General features: G+C 43.1%; 1 protein-coding gene across 10 annotated transcripts in view; it reads right to left on the bottom strand.

Moving 5' to 3' along the window:
- Positions 1-4,015: 4,015 nt before the first annotated feature.
- Positions 4,016-16,633, bottom strand: part of HROB (homologous recombination factor with OB-fold) — a 40,327-nt gene continuing 27,709 nt past the window's right edge. For all 10 annotated transcript variants that reach the window (XM_085879789.1, XM_085879799.1, XM_085879790.1 and 7 more), the window contains 2 exons: positions 5,125-5,245; positions 4,016-4,247 (listed from right to left, as the gene is read on the bottom strand). In XM_085879789.1, the coding sequence (XP_085735915.1) occupies positions 4,201-4,247; positions 5,125-5,245 (168 nt within the window). In that variant the 3' untranslated portion in view covers positions 4,016-4,200. The remainder of the gene's footprint in view (positions 4,248-5,124; positions 5,246-16,633) is intronic.

The following is a 16,633-nucleotide window of genomic DNA, read 5'->3' on the forward strand; positions in this document are numbered from 1 at the left end:
CAACTTGCAAACTATGTGTCTGAGATGGTCATCGATGATCTGGATGTCATCAAAATTACTGAGCTACGTGACATGTATAATCGATATTCTCGCTGCAAATGGAATTGAGGCTTCAAAGTATCGCACTGAAAAAGTGAAAAACAAATTGGTGAAATACTTTGGTGACAAACTTGTTTTCTGGAAACCTCATCAGAGAACAGAAACAGAGATAGTACACACAAATGCCATTACTACTGGTCAGGCTTGTTGAAGCTGTTGCTGATGAAGAATACTAGACATCAGTTCCATCTGTGGCAAAGTATGAAATAGACAATACCAGGTCAACACACCCATACTGCTTCATGCTAATCATGCAGCAGCTAATGGAAATAATTGCACAGTAATCAAGTCCCCAGATACAGATGTTACAGTCCTGGCCTTTGCTTTTAATCACAAAAATCCATGCCAACATAATCTTCTGTCCTTGAAAGAAACGACAGACTGATTGCACAGAAATTTGGCATGCATTTGGTGAAAGTGTATGCGAGGGACAACCGAGATTACACGCCTTCACGGGTGTGACACTACGAGTACTTTTCTCAACAAAAGGGGGGAGGGGGGGACAAGCATTTCAGCGAGTAACTTTCCCAGACGTGTATGAAATCACTTGGTACATCTTTCCAAATTACTGCTGAGAAGTTTCAAGTATGTGAGCTTTTTGTCTGCTCCCTCTACAGACAGTGACAATGACAACAATCAAGTTAGGTACAAACTCTTTTGTAGCAAGAATGCCCATACATGTCAACTACCACCAACAAAATGTGCTCTCAAATACCATATTACAGGACATGTATTTGGAGCAGGACGTCACTTGAAGCGAATGCTATAATACCAAGTCCTCACAGTCATGGTTGCGATGTTAGCAACAGACAGCTTACAATCCATTGGATGGACAAGCAGCCTGCCCAAGGCTCTTTTAAAACTCATCAACTGCAACTGTAACAAGGACCGATGTGTGGGTGTGAGGTGCACATAACCGCAAAAATGGGATGCCATGTTCAGATGCATGCAACTGCAAGTACAATGGTTCCATCCAATCAGATACCAGTAACAATGAAACATGTACATGCCCAACCGCTAATTTCACATGTGAGAATTCATTTTTATAATTGACACGAATTAACGATAATACAGATCAAGTAAATCTTGTGAATAGACAAGTTCACAAATTCTTGTTACAAATAAGTAGGAAAATACATACACAGTATTACTCATAAACTAACTCGATATGAAATAAACTTTGTACTGAATGAAGAATACCCAGTTTTTTGGGAGGCATTTGGGAATTATACCACTCCGTTGGCACTTTTAAGTGACATTTGTGGTCAACAGGGGCCATACACGTGAGAGACCGAGTGGTTGTATCTTCATATCTGAAAATTATGGAGTACGGTGAACCATCTTATGAAATTTGATATTTTTATACCATTTTGGACCCTTTGTGTCAATGTTAGTCCAAAGCCGAAAAACTTTCGAAAATTTTGCACCCCCCTATACACAAAAAGCTGTTATCAAACTTCCTGGCCAGGTTTTGAGAATGACAAGTGAATTTATTATTCAAAATGGTCCAGGATCCCATTGAAACCATCAAACTAAAATTGTGTGTACGTGTATGTGTGCGGGGGGTGTAGGGGGGGAATGTGTGAAGATACAGCACACTTGAAAACTGAAAACTTTCTGGATTTGGCTCATGGAAGTCACTTACAAATTAAAGTGAGAGGGCACTCGGAAAATCCAAATGTTGCAATGAATTTATCAAAATCAATGGAAATGCACCCATTACACTGATCTGCTGTATTGCACACCATTGCTTCCCAATTCCATATCTAGGCGATACACATCACCGGGCGCTGAAGGAAGGGAGTACTCAATTTTTACTCCGTTTGTTTGGGTGATATCTCAGTCATCCTTTGAGCGAGGAAGCTGAAATTTGGGGACAAAAGTGAAAATGTGCTTTGGCAAAAACAGTACATTTAATTTTTTTGATTAATCAAAAAATTAATTTTCATCGATTTATTAATTCCTTTTTTTGTATTCCTTGTCAAGGCTCGTATGAGAGCGAACACAATGCACAACAAAGGGGGGCATGAGACAAGAGGGGCGGGAGTCAGAAGGACAAAACAGTGGGGAACAGAGACATTAGATCTGTGGAAGGGAGAGGAATGGGGCGGGGTATATGGGGAATACAAGATGGACATTACAGGGACTTTCAGGAAGGAAAGCAGGGAATTTGAAGGAGGTGGGCTTGGGGTGGATTAACGGGGGTAGAAAAGATCAAGGATTTGGATGGGGGATAAGAGGTGGTGTGAACAGCTGTTTTGAATACCTGGAGGGAAGAATGGGATTGAATAGAGTGAGGGAGTTTATTCCAAAGGCGGGAAAAAAGGAATGAAAGAGTGAATGTGAGCAGTGATTCGTGATTTTGGTAGTTTTACCAGAAGGGGGTTGTTGGCGGACCTTGAGCGCCCTGCGGAAATGTGGTGGGGACAAATTGCAGATAGAACGGGGGGGGGCAAGACTGGAGAGGAGACGGTAGAAGACAGAAAGACCACCAACCTGCCTACGGTGAGAGAGTGAGAGGCCCAAGGACTCAGCCTCATCCTGGGAGATATTTCTTTATTTTCTTTCTCATCTGGGCAATATATCTCAAGCACCTTTTGAGTGAGGAAGCTGACATTTGGACATGATAGACAAGTGATTTGGGTGTGTAAATATATATATATATATATATATATATATATATATATATATATATATACATATACATACATATATATACACACCCACATTTCTCACCTGTGAATGGAGGGAATAGCCAATCAGCCAAACCCAGGTGGCAAGGATTATATAAATGATTAACACCTCTCACACTCCTCCAGCCGAAGCTGCTGCATAAAGAAACCCAAGAAAGCAGTCACAAGTTCGTGCTTTTCTGCTTCAAACCCTTCTCAGAGTTCCTCCACAGCTATAAAGACGTTCAAACATCGTACACACATGAGAATCCCATTGCCACACACCCCTCAGCTACTGGACCGGTTTCATCGCATATGAGGAGAATCAGCGACAGCGTAAACAACAATGCATACCAATGAGGCTCCCAAGCATGTACCATGTGCAAACGTCAAAAGCAGTCAATATATAAAGAAAAAACTCATCTCTCACCTGCGAATGGAGGGAATAGCCAATCAGCTCTCACCTAATCAACGAAACCCAGGTGGTTTTAATTAAATTATAAATACACCTCCACTTGTCTTTTTTTTTGGGGGGGGGGGTGGGGATAGTTGAAAAAGAAGAAACAAGTGAAATCCTTCAATACAGCACGTGTGGTGAATCAAATGAGTACACTAATGTTAAAATATGCAATTTATGCTTTTTCAGTTGAAAAACAATTAAAAAGCGTACTTAATATTTGAAATGTAAAAATCTTGTTATTATTGTGATAGGCACCTTTATATATATATATATATATATAGCAGAAGGAAAGAAATCGTTCGATACAGCGTGGCAGGAGGCCGCAAAAGAATGATAGCATAAGAAGAACTTAGCTTTCAGCGTTCGGCATTCGGCACAAAATGCGATGTTGGGCGGAAATGACGTCTTTCGTTCGTTCGTACACGAGAGGGGAGCATTTCTTTGTTTTTTTTCCGTCAAGCAATAAATTCAATGGTGTTCACATATATAACACATTAGTTTCACAAATTTCCATTGAAATACTCGGGTATTTCCGTCAATTCTCGCCATTTCCGTCTAGGTTACGCACTACCATCTACCGGACGGCCGTCATTGGCTGTCTTGAGGCACGTGGGGGGGGGGGGGGGGACACCGGAGGCGTGCTAGACGTGGTAGACACCGGGGACATTTCAAACTCGGTGCAATTGTATACAGCGGACGCGCTGTAAAAAAAACATTGTGGAGAAAAGCTATACTTACATAAAATTCCTTTGTAATGAACACGCAATAAAGAGAACAAGCCATATTCATGTCAATGTTTTATTACAGAACTCAGATGGCATTTCGGTAATTCACAGATTGTTTATTTACAAAAATTGAAAAAAAGTGTTCTGGAATGGGCAACATTCAAACAAGCTTTGCCCTCTGGGCTCCATCCAATGCCACTCACAGACAGCAGCCTTTCTTGGCACCTGAGGGTAAGCGAAGATCTCAGGACATAACTTCTGGCCACTCATCGAACAAACCTTCCAGCTCCTCTGTACGTAGGGGTGTATGAATGTGTGTGTGATGGGGGGAATGGGTTGGAAGAGCAGGAGTAAGGTACAAGAAATTGAAGAAGCAGGAGTTAAGTTTCTCGAATGTAGGCAGTAATAAAACCGAGAATATGAAATACTCATGTTTATCCATTTGACACAATAGTAGTGGTAGCAGAACCTTTCCACTGTTGGTTGAAGCACCAGATACACCTGGTACTTTGTAACGGCATAAAATATAGATTACTGAAGGTCAATGACACTTCCCAATCAGACTGTTTAGAATCAGCTATTTTGCTCTTAGAGCTTTGTTGTTTCTTGGCCTTCAGAGCTCTCTTGTTCAGCTACAGCCCTCTACCCCCTCTCACCCAGCTACCCTGATCTATTATAAATCACAAATGCTCATCAAACAAAGGGCAAGTTTTTGATCTTGATTCTACAGACCTCTTTTCCTTTTCTCTAATATTTGAAATCACCTCAAGTGCATTCATTCCCTCGACATGCTTTAATGGCATGTCAAGTCTGCTGATCTGCTCGAATCCAAGCCTCATGTCTGCCGATTCTGCTACAATGTCAATGAGCTTTTCCAAGAGCCCAGATAACCATTGAAAAATAAATAAATAAATAAAAATGCAGCAATTTTATTTCATTACTTTGACAAGTCCAGCCAAACAATGACAAAATTCAGGAATACGAGTCATTATGGCAGTGCGATGGACAAACGGAGACAAGACGGTTATTGACAATGACCAGAGGACCAGAGACCTTAAAGGCTTGGAGAAGGGGATCATGGAGTAACTATGTGGTAATGACCAGAGAGCACCATGTTTGTGCGAATGACTGGAGCAGGAAATTATTATATTGCTGGAGAACCATTTACCTGTGTCCCAACCCTCCAAGGGAGTGGTTTGTGCCACCGCATCACCTCGTTCATATGACGACGTTGAGGGAGCCATGTCCTCAGCCTCGCCTGTGGATGTGGCATGACCTATTGGGGAGCTCTGCACACAATAGAGACAGCAGTCAGATATCAAACTCGAGGCTCAAAATATAGCACAACTTTACACTCACTTGAGAACTGCTGCAAATCCCCGACGGGGTGGAAAGGTTTTTCCCAACTAGTGTCACAGGTGAGGGCAAAATTCATCAAAACTTAAAAGCAACAATACATTTGGCGAGAGTGTCGATAATAACAAACCATCTAACCACAGAATAGGAGCCGTAAAAAAAAATTCCCCACTCCTTGGGGTGGAATCCTGATTAGGTGTGGAGGGGGCACTCCCTCCCCCAATTAAAAATACTAGTACATGCCCGTAAAAAAAAAAAAAAAATATATATATATATATATATATATATATATAAATAAATAAATATTCAAACCGCGAGCAACAAACAACAACCACACAGGCCGTTTCTTCGCTCTCGCGTGCCCGTACATGCGTAGCCCGGAAGTTCGCATATTATTTGCAGTTACTATTATTCGCAATTTAGTTTTAATACCCAATTATTCAATTAGCACCAACGTATTTTACCTTTTCGCAATGTTGTGGCAAGGAAAAACAAAAAGAGAAGAGAAGAGAGAGAAAAAAAATTTACTTCCTGGTTCGGAGCATACCAGCACTCTGATGTTACCGAAATTTATACACCGTCTAATATGAAAACGATCATAACTTGGGGCATTGTGTTTATCGATAAATGCGCATAAGAAATAGAGAAATTATTAGAATACACGAAGTCACCATTATCCGGAAGCCCGTACGTTGTAACCCGTAATGGGGAACGCGGCTGAGCTTCCCTTCCCCATCGGCCACGCCCACGCAACAACGTGTCTTTTCATTGGTTTGGTAAATCAATGGCCATAACTTGGGAAGCACTTGTCCGATTAATATCAAACCTTGAAAAGGCACATCCTCAGGTCCCCAGCAATATACCTGGTAGGTTTCAATTACATCGGACCAGTGGTTGGCGAGAAACAGCGGTCACACACACACACACACACACACACACACACACACACACACACACACACACACACACACACACACACACACACACACACACACAGCTGGAATTATAGATAGATATATATTTATTTTCAACAGGAAAATTCTTTAAGGCCAATTTATTGGTCAGTTCTAATAGTCGAGAAATTCTTGTATTTTGTCGCAAACCGTAGCAATCAATTTCTTCCGTAATTGGTTTACGATTCAGTAAGTGACCACTATATTCGTTATGGGTGTGTATCTGTCTGGCCCGAGCATAGCTCCGTGGGTTTGATCCGACCTTGATAAAATTAGGATGCGAGGTTTGTATCATGATCTAGTTGCGTTTTCCTGAGAATGGGCGTGCTGCGCCCATTATGGGCGGAGCCACACCCAAAAAACATGTGTTTTTAGGGGGTAGCCGGTTTCAAGTTAAATCTTCTCCGAGGGGGTTTGTCAAATCTGGCAGGGGTTTCAGTATTTGGTTAGCCCAATGGCACCTGCATAGCCCAACGGAGTTCGATTTTTCATTTTTGTACCAAGGTCAAGGTCACAAGGTCACAAGGTCATGAACTTAGAAAATGTCAAAAAAAGCAATAAATTGGGCATCGAGCTCCTAGGGTTTTAAACTGTTTCGAATGAAAGTTGGTATGCAAGTAGTGTTCTTTGAGTACTACAACTTTCATCGTTTACGTTTTTCCCGATTCCCGCCAGTTTGCCCGTGGCGTCCCCTCGAAGGTCAAAAAATAAAAAAGGCAAACCATGTACATTGCTCGTGAACCATCGGTCTCCAGACTTGTATTTTTATGTAAACTGTCATGGTTATTGAAAATCAAGAAATTATTGAAAGTGTAAGAGGATTATTGACAGGAAGGGACACTCCTCTAAACCATTGAGCCTGGGTTCAAATCTTGATCCAGCTATAAACTGTTATCCCAGTATTTCACAGGCAGGGTGATTCATCAATGTGTGTGCCATCTGCCGGATGGAAATTGAACTGGAAGTCCCATCTGCCGGCATTAGTTGGTGGGCATTAAAAGATCCCACAAATTATTTCGCGAAGAGTCTGTGAGCTGTCACCAGCACCCTGGAACAAATTCCAAATTCTTGCCCTAACTACTGCTGGAACAGGGATGGCAAACCACCCAGCATAATCCTTGCCTCAAAACTGCTTCAGCAGCACAGACGCTCTGCAATACAGAGTAGGGTACACCAGATTGGGTAAGATGGTGAGAAAAGTTTGGGTATTACAAGTTACAAATGCACAAATACGTATACACAACTCCATTATACTTTTTCATTTTGGATTATGCAAGTATTTCGTTTGGAGCACTTTGAACGGTCCAGGTCGAAGGAATCCATGAGTAATGCAGAGAGCTCTGTTACACCCAATAAACATGCATCCTTTGCAAAAAAAAAAAAAAAAAGGTCTAGGCTCTTCTGGCTGCATTTGAAGTTAGGCAATGATGACTTGAAGACAGCAAGGAGCTTCTCACACTGTTTACCAAAGTCATCATGAATGGTAATTCAAGTCAAAGGTTTGGTACAGGATGAGATTATGTTACTCCTCCTTGTGCAGCACAAGGCTGCGAGTAGCATCACTGGCTGAGGGCACGACTGTGCCGCTGATGCAACGCCCGTTACCAGCACACTGGTACTCATTTTGCCGACCTCAGGATGACAAGCTGAGTCAACCCTACCTGGTGTGAATTCAACGGCCTGACAGGGGCTTGAACTCAGGACCCGAGGATCCTGAACCAGCCACCTTAACCATTAAACTAACACCAAACTTATAGTAGAGCAGATATGTGATAAAATTGAGAGGAATTGTGGTAAACACACCAAAATCGGTACAGATCATGTTTAATATGTACTAAATGAGTTCAGATATAGTGCCAGACTGAATATTTCCCCTGATGTCCATAAATGGGAACAATCCAAGATGGCCACCATGCATGAATTGTGAAAAATCTATCATGTTGCATATCTTCAGCAATTTACAACATAAAAACATGAAGTGTCCTTTTCTATGTTTTCAAGCATAAAGAATCCAATGCCACCATCATTCTAGTTTATTCTCGCAACAACAAAAAAAATGCAAAGAAATCTTCATGGGGACAATTGTAAGCTAAAGTTAGCTACCTCAATATGAAAACCAGCTCTTTTGTCAATAAATTTGCAACAGTCACAATTTTAAAATGATCATGACATTCTAAACAATGCAAGTCTGGTCATTGATTATAAACACACCAGAAAAGGTTCTTTCTCCCGCCCCTCCCCCCACCGCTGTATGAATCATAGACTTTATGATCGATAATTGATTGGATGTGTCCAGGTGTGCATGTCTTATTCATTTCACGCGTGAGCATTTGAGAAAGGAGTGGGCCACTACCATCAAGGAAACCTCCGAGAGTTCTCTCGGCAGCAATGTCGATGTGCAAGCCACCAAGCACAATGATCCGGACTTCTGTACGCCGTATGCATCTGGCCACTTCCACTGGATTAGTTTCACAATCGTGAACAGTGGCTGATCCAATGTTAGCACCAGGCACCTGTCCAGGGGTCAGAAATTTGACAGCATGACAGACAATATCCATTAAATGACGTACCAGAGATACAGACTAAGAATCATCAGGGAACAATGGCAGAAATGATGTGATGGTGACGTCCAAATTGTCTGGTTGCTGTGAATTTGCATGGAATGCAGCAAGGGAGATTGGATCAGCAATGCTCTGGGTCTCCTTGCTTAAGAGCTGCTGTGTTGAATTTGCCACAATGGTTCTCATCTTCGAGGGTCCTTGTTCCTCCCCGTTACAGAGGTCAAATTTGTATACGACTCAGGTAATGACAGGATCTGCTGGCTCAATGGCCCAGGCTCCATCAGACTCTGTTATACGATTCTGAAACAGGGATATACCTGTCCCATGAAACACGTCATGAGCAGTCATTGAGCTTGGGTTGTGGTAAATGCCATCGATCACAGCTATGGTGAAAATATTTTTTTTTTTCGCAGGATCAGGGGACAAAGTTTCATATTGCCGAGATGTTGAAACGGCCATGCGTGTGGAGATATCAATAACTCTATCATACGGATTTGATAAGCCAAAATGGAAAAAAGGTGTCCACAAGTCAAGTTTGCGTGCATGTCCGTGAATCATCAGGCCAAGGTATGTGGGTCGTGGAGTCTCTGTCCTTTCTGTGGAATGCACTGGTGGACACCTGGCATCTTATCGCATGACTGTTACACTACCACAATTGGGCCAGACAGTGCTGCTTGCCTTGCTGTCTCTGCATCATTGTTCTTGACAATCCTTCCATCCATGATCATGTCAACGACTGCAACCAGAGACGTGGGAGCATCATCGTCCTGGCAGCCTTTTTGAAATGATCCATGTTTTACCAGCATATATGTGCAACCTTTGCTAAGCAAATGACTTCATCACCACAGTCGTCCAAGCTCGTTTCTCTCAACAGAGGTCCGATATCATCGTCGAAAATCATGAAGATATCACGGCCTTGCTTGTGGGCATGGGGACCGGGCACATTGGAAAATATACGTTCTTTCAAATATGTGGAGTGAATTTGACTGGATACATTTACACCCAGCTCTCTTAGTAGGTTAGTGTACAACTGTATTAGCGAGTTTGAAAATTGGAGACTTATCTACCAACTACATCTCTTCTACGTAGCCAATATGCTCCACTAAAGCTATTCCATGAGAAGAAATCAATCGGTGTTCGTTTTCTTCGCCTCCTCATTCTTCCGGCTGCAAGCATTGTACAACTTCACTATGCACCGAGAATGATATTTAGCATGTTGTGCCATCAGTTTTTGATCTTGGAGTTTTAATGCACATTGTTTGATGCACTGAATAATTTTCAGTGTCATAGCTTCATGAAGAAGGCTAGACTCTGTTTCAGATTCTCGCAAAAGAAACATTTGTGACATTGGGGAGGTCTGTCTTTACATGTTGTCCATCGATGCATTTATGGGTGATCTACCTCACTTGTAGATGCAGCAGTTCCTAGTACTCATGTCAGTCGACTGGCAGAACACTTCAAGTGACAGGATACATGTCATCGAACACGATTTCTGGATAGGGTGGTCGCAATGGCATCTCCTTCATCAAGCTGACATATGTCTACTGGTACTGGCTGCTCGCCAGGTTCACAGAAATTTATCAAAGTGTCATAGCCAGCTCCAACATCCATCCATATATAATTAACTGGACACTTAAGTGGTGCTGGACACACACAGGGTCCAATCAATAGTATCAGGTGTGGACGTAGATGATCACAAATTCTCATTGTAAAGAAGCTTACACCTCTTCTTTGCCGACATGATTTGGGCCACATCTGCCCATCCATCAGCAAAGAAGCAAAAACAAATTATATAATTCCTAAAAATAGCTCAGCATTTTTTAGAAGAAATGATCATGGCAGTGGATTCCTAAGGTCTGAAAACATTAAAAAAAAATGAATAAAGTATCCTTTTCTATGTCATAAATTGCCAAAGATATGCGACTCGATAGATTTTCACAATTAGTGAGGTGGCCATCTTGGATTTTTCGCATTTCTGGGCATCAGGAAAAATATTCAGCTTGGCACTATATATGAAATCATTTGATACACATCAAACATGATCGATGCCAATTTTGGTGCAGTTACCACAAAAGCCACAATTTTTTCACATATCTGCCCCACTATTACATCACCAGCAGTTTTTGGTGTTAAAGGCTGCTGTTGAGGTGCAGAGCCAGACTAACACGCAGATTTTTTTGTGCTGCCCATGCTGACAGACAGGGTCAGAGCAAGCTGCTCATGAGCATCATCATAATGAATTGATCAACCACAGGTTGCATCCCAAGCATGTGGAGGTGCTTGGGATACAACAGACACAGATATAGTCAATCCTGGTTGTATCCCAAAGCACAATGAAATGTCTCGAGGCGATGTTAACACAGTGTGCTCGCTTCTGGTAATGCCATCCCATTGGATGCCACAGTGTTGCATCGTAAAATACTCCAAGAATGAGGAATTCAATATTCTCCAACGGACATCAGAACGTAACAAGCTTTGCACTGCACACCTCCTGACCTCTCACTCCAAACTCCTCCTCGCCCCCCTCTATCGTCCGGTCTTGGCACAACACCACACATTCAGTATCTCGGTGGACAACAATAATATCAATCAACTGGAAGTTGAAATGTCGTAATAAACATGGCGACAGTTTAAATTAGCTTCCTTTTCTTATTCCCAAAGTACTTTACATTACATCATCACATAATCCTGAGTCCAGACTGGAGGTCTGCGAATTCTGGAATCCCGGCTGACCGGCAAAGATTCTGATGTGTCTTGCGCTGGTGGTACGTGATGTCAGGAATGATTGGTAGCTTGGCATCATCTCTTGCATTCCTTTGATAGGCAGATGCTAAATGAGATGCATTCCAGATCTGTCCATAGGACAGTTTGTACGTATGAGATCCTCTTTGCTCCATAACTTGGATTGTCCTTTTCAGAGGACGCCAGGTTTCCTCACTCGGACGAAGGAACCACATTCAAAGTTCACATCCTTTTCTCCACGGCATTTGTCGGTGTACACTTTTTGCTTGTTCTGCTTCTCTTGGACTCTGAGCACCGTGTCATTGTGTGACAGTGTGTTGGGCTTTGGTATCTGAAAACCAGTTACATGCAGCTTGTTGTGAATCTCTCTCCCATGAAGCAGTTCAGCAGGCGATTGCTGTGTTGTGTGTGGAATGTCGAGTTGGCTGGTATGTTTGAAGAAAGTCCGTTGTAAATGTTTTCCAGTCATTCCCCTCAATGTGAGCAGTGAGCAAGCTTTCCTTTAAATCGCTCAATTTCCCCATTCGCTTGCGGGTCGCACACTGCTGACTTCGTGTGGATAATGTCTGTTTTTCAGGAAAGGTTTCAAATTCCTGAGATGTGAATTGTGAACCATTGTCAGATATCAACTCTTTTGGGTTACCTTCTCTGCTAAAGACAGTTGACAGGAACTTGATCACTGTAGTGGAAGTGACCTGGGAGGTGAAGGCAATTTCTGGCCAATTGCTAAAGTAATCATTGAGAGTGATAACGAAACAACAATCCAGTAGCGCAGAGTTAAAGGGCCCCACTATGTCGATTTGCAATTTCTCCCAAGCGGCATCGGGATAAGGAACTGGCTGCGGTGGTGATGCGTGTCACAGCTGTCTTGTCATGCAAGCCTTGATTGCGGACTCGATGTGAGTGTCCATTCCCGGCCACCAATACAGATCTCTTAACCGCTGCTTCGTACTCACTATGCCCTGGTGCGTATCATGCGCCAATTTGATGAAATATGGCTGTAACGCCTCTGGGACAAGGCGGCGGTGAGTACCTCTCACCACACAGTCCTCTTGTAGTGACAGTTCAGTTCGCAATCTGAAGTAAAGAAGGAGATCAGGATCCAGGCCTTTCAACTTTTTTGGCCAGCACTTTGTCAGCAATTCACACAGTTTTGTTTGAATGGGGCAGGAAATACAGGCAGTTTTGAATTATTCAGCTGTCACTGCAGTGAGGGTCGACATGAGCGCAACAACCTCAACATCATCCTCCAACTGGGCTCTGAAGTAGGTAGTGGAAGGCGAGACAAGCAATCAGCTGTAACGTTTTCAGAGCCAGGCTTGTATTGAATCTCATAATTAAATGACAGAAGCCATGCGGACCATCAGGCCATGCGCATTCCAGCTCTTCCCAATCCTTTCGTGGAAAGCAATGTAGTGAGAGGACTGTGGTCAGTGCATAAAGTGAAATGTCCACCCCAGAGATAAGTCCTCCACTTCTCTGTTGCTCACACCCAACCAAGTGCTTCCTTTTCCCCTATAGAATATTTTCTTTCTGATTCAATCAGCGTTCGGGATGCAAATGCGATCGTTTTCTCTGTTTTGTCAGCATGAATGTGTGTCAGGACTGCTCCAAGGCCATAATCAGAGGCATCAGTTGTCACGATGGTGTGTAGCTCTGGATCAAAGAGAGCGAGAGCTGGACTACTGACAATCAGTTCTTTAACTGAATCGAAACTTTGCTGTGCTGTGACTGACCAGGAGAAGGTGGATTGTCCCTGCAATAATTCTCTCAGGGGTTCAATGACCGATGCATAGTTAGGGATGAACTTTGCATTCCATGATGTGATTCCGAGAAAAGAGCGCAAACTCTGCACGTCTTTTGGTGGGGGTGCTTCTGACACCACAACAACATGGGCAGGGTCAGGTTTCAGTCCCATGTGTGACAAAATGTCCTAAAAATGACAGCTGTCTGTCTGAAGTGGCATTTTGAAAGGTTCTGTTTCAGTCCAGCTGCATCGATACCCTGCAGCACTGCTCTGAGGTGTTTTGCCATGTGCTTCGGGAGTCCCTCCAAAAACGATTACATCGTCAAGGTAACACTGAGCTCTGGGTTGGTTTTTTTCTCAATGGCAGACATCATCCGAGCTGCAAACAGCTTGGTACTTAAGCAAGCCCGTAATGGACTCGTTTGTAGCGAAACAGTTCCTCATGTGTAATTACGGCAGTGAGGTCCCTGCTGTTCTCATGCAGTACAACCTGGTGGTACGCACTTTGCAGATCCAATGTGGAGAAAAGTGTGCTGCCTCACAGCTCCGCAAACATTTCCTCCCTAAGCAGAATAGGATATCCATCAATCACCACCGCTTTATTTAGTTCCCTTAAATCCACGCACAGACGAATCCCTCCGTTTTTCTTCATTGTCATGACAATTGGTGAAACCCACTCTGATGAGTCGATTGGCTCAATTACATCAAGTTTAACGAGCCTTTTCAGTTCTTCTAAAACAGCATCTCTCACAGACAAAGGTAAACGGTGCAGCTTTTGTTGGACTGGAGTCACATTGGGTCGCATTTTAATGAGATGAATAAATCCCTTTGCACAACCCAGGGTGCCTTCCATGCTCTCACCTGTAACATTTGCGACTGGGGTTTGATTTGCAGTGCTTTGGGTGGTGGAAGTGATGAGACCATTCAGTAGATGCATGTCAAGTGCAGGAAACAGGTCTCTGTCCAGAATGGCAGTGCCGCTCCATGCTATGTAAAATTCAGCGGCACACAGTGATTCTCAAAAGTCACATCCGCATGCAGGCAACCACGCACAGTTATCAGATTTCTCAGGTAGCTAACCAGGTGTAGTTTTGGCTCAGTCAGTGACACATTATTGAAACATTGCAGGAGGATGGTTTCGGTAAGTATTGACACTGCCGAGCCTGTATCAAACTCATTCAATGTCCATCGGCTATTCCCCGGCAGCAGCAACTTGTACAGTGCACATTATCGTCAACATCTTGAGCCCAATTGTCTACATTCAATACATACACATCAGAGACAGTCACTTTGTGAACCTGTTTAGAGCCCCAGAATACTTTAGCAAAGTGTCCTCTCTTTTTGCAGCTGTTGCACTAGGCGTCTTTTGCTGTGCATCCATAGCAGTTGGCTGTGTGATTTACAGATCCACATCTACAACACCTTTTCCCTTCAGCCGGTTGAGGTCGCTCATATGAAGTCCCTCTCACAGTGAACCTAAAGAGTCTCTTGCTACTCTGCGAATCTTGTGTCTGAACAGCGTGTATGGCCTGCATGTCGCTAGCAGTGCCTTGGCCGATGATCTGAGCCTCCACCATTGCCGACTCAATCTGTCATGCCATGGTTATAGCTTTCTGTAATGTCAGTTCCATTTCTAGCAGTTGACGTTCTCTAATGCGAAGCGAATTTGTTTTCTCGACGAGCTGGTCCCAGATCATTTGGTCTGCCAGCTCTCCAAACTCGCATATGATGACAATCTCCCTTAATGAAGCAATATATTGTTCCGTAGACTCGCCATTTTTCTGACCACGTTGGTGAAATTTAGATCGTTCTGCCACGACATTAACTCTTGGGACAAAAACGTTCCTCAAGGCCGCAAGTGCAGTCTCGTAGCTATTATCAACAACAGCTAGTGTATAGAAGAGTCTCTGACCTTCTGTGCCTAAGCAATGTATCAACAGAGCACGCCTTCAGGCATCAGTGAGTGAATTCTCCTGTATCGCCAGCACGTAGTATTCAAAGACACGAGTCGAGGCCGTAAAAGGAATTGAAGACCCGGATTTTGTAGAAAGGGTGTCGGTGGATTCAAGTTCAATCCCATCCTCGTCGCCAGTTTGTTGTATCGCAAAATACTCCAAGAATGAGGAATTCAATATTCTCCAACGGTTTTATTCAACCGAACATCAGAACGTAACAATCTTTGCACTGCACACCTCCTGACCTCTCACCCCGAACTCCTTCACTCTCCTCCTCACCCCCTCTAGTGTCCAATTTATGCACACCACACACGGCAGCATTTGATGTTGGCAAACATAACTAAGACATCATAGCTGACAACAATGTTTAAAGCATGAGCCCTGAAAAGGCAACTGCCTATCTCTTCTACTCTTGTAACTGGATGGAAAATCAGCATTTGCAGAAATTGCACAGGCCATTTGGGCAGTTTCTCAAGAAGTCACTCTTGCATCGCTTCCTACCTACATGCCAAAAATAAACTGAAGTGAACATTTCCTTTTTTGACAAACTATCATACTGTTCTGTTTTCCTCCAATAAGTCTGATGCCTGTTGGGTAAAAGGTCCAGCAGTGACTTTGCCAGAGCATTAGATTCCAGGAAAACATCCCTCCAACCCAGCTCTGATGGAACATGGCAAGAGAGATGCTTTCCAGGTTGGCTATGTCTATGACTTCCATAACCAGAGCCTCCTAATCGAGATGACTGGGGTTGGAAACTGCAAACATGGCTGAACCCAAGAATGTGCAAATGCTGCAGAGCCAACATCAGCTACACAGCTCTCTGTGCATGTGCCTGACACCACAGGTGGACAGTAAAATCAAACGAAGTTCTCACGGTACATCCTTTGATAGCATGAGGGTACTTTTGCACGATGTTGTACCAGTTACATGGTAAAGAGGTGAAGTTAAACGTTAACACCAAGTTTATCAAAATCTAAAATACATACAAGATACATATGTATAACAAACAAACAAAAAATAACAAGCAGTCATCGACTGGTACTTACGAAATCGTCAACTTCACCTCTGACCTTGTCTAATAAAAGCTGTCTCTCGAGAAGATAGCGACGCAAACCAGAAGTTTCTACGATGATTCTGTACCAAACCATCAAAAATCGAATGTTTGACCTCACTGTGACCTTGACCTTTGACCGATTTTGACCAAAATCTAATCAGCACTAGCCATCACCCTCCTGAATCACGTGGTGTAATTTGACATTGGTAGCTTCTTCTGTTCTCGAGTTATCGTGCCTACAAACAAACAAACAAACAAACAAACAAACACACACAGACAAACAAACAAACAAACACACAAACAGAGGAC

Source organism: Eptatretus burgeri, chromosome 4 (genome assembly GCF_056783735.1).
Source record: "Eptatretus burgeri isolate ZD-2024b chromosome 4, Ebu_testis_v1, whole genome shotgun sequence".
NCBI lineage: Eukaryota > Metazoa > Chordata > Myxini > Myxiniformes > Myxinidae > Eptatretus > Eptatretus burgeri.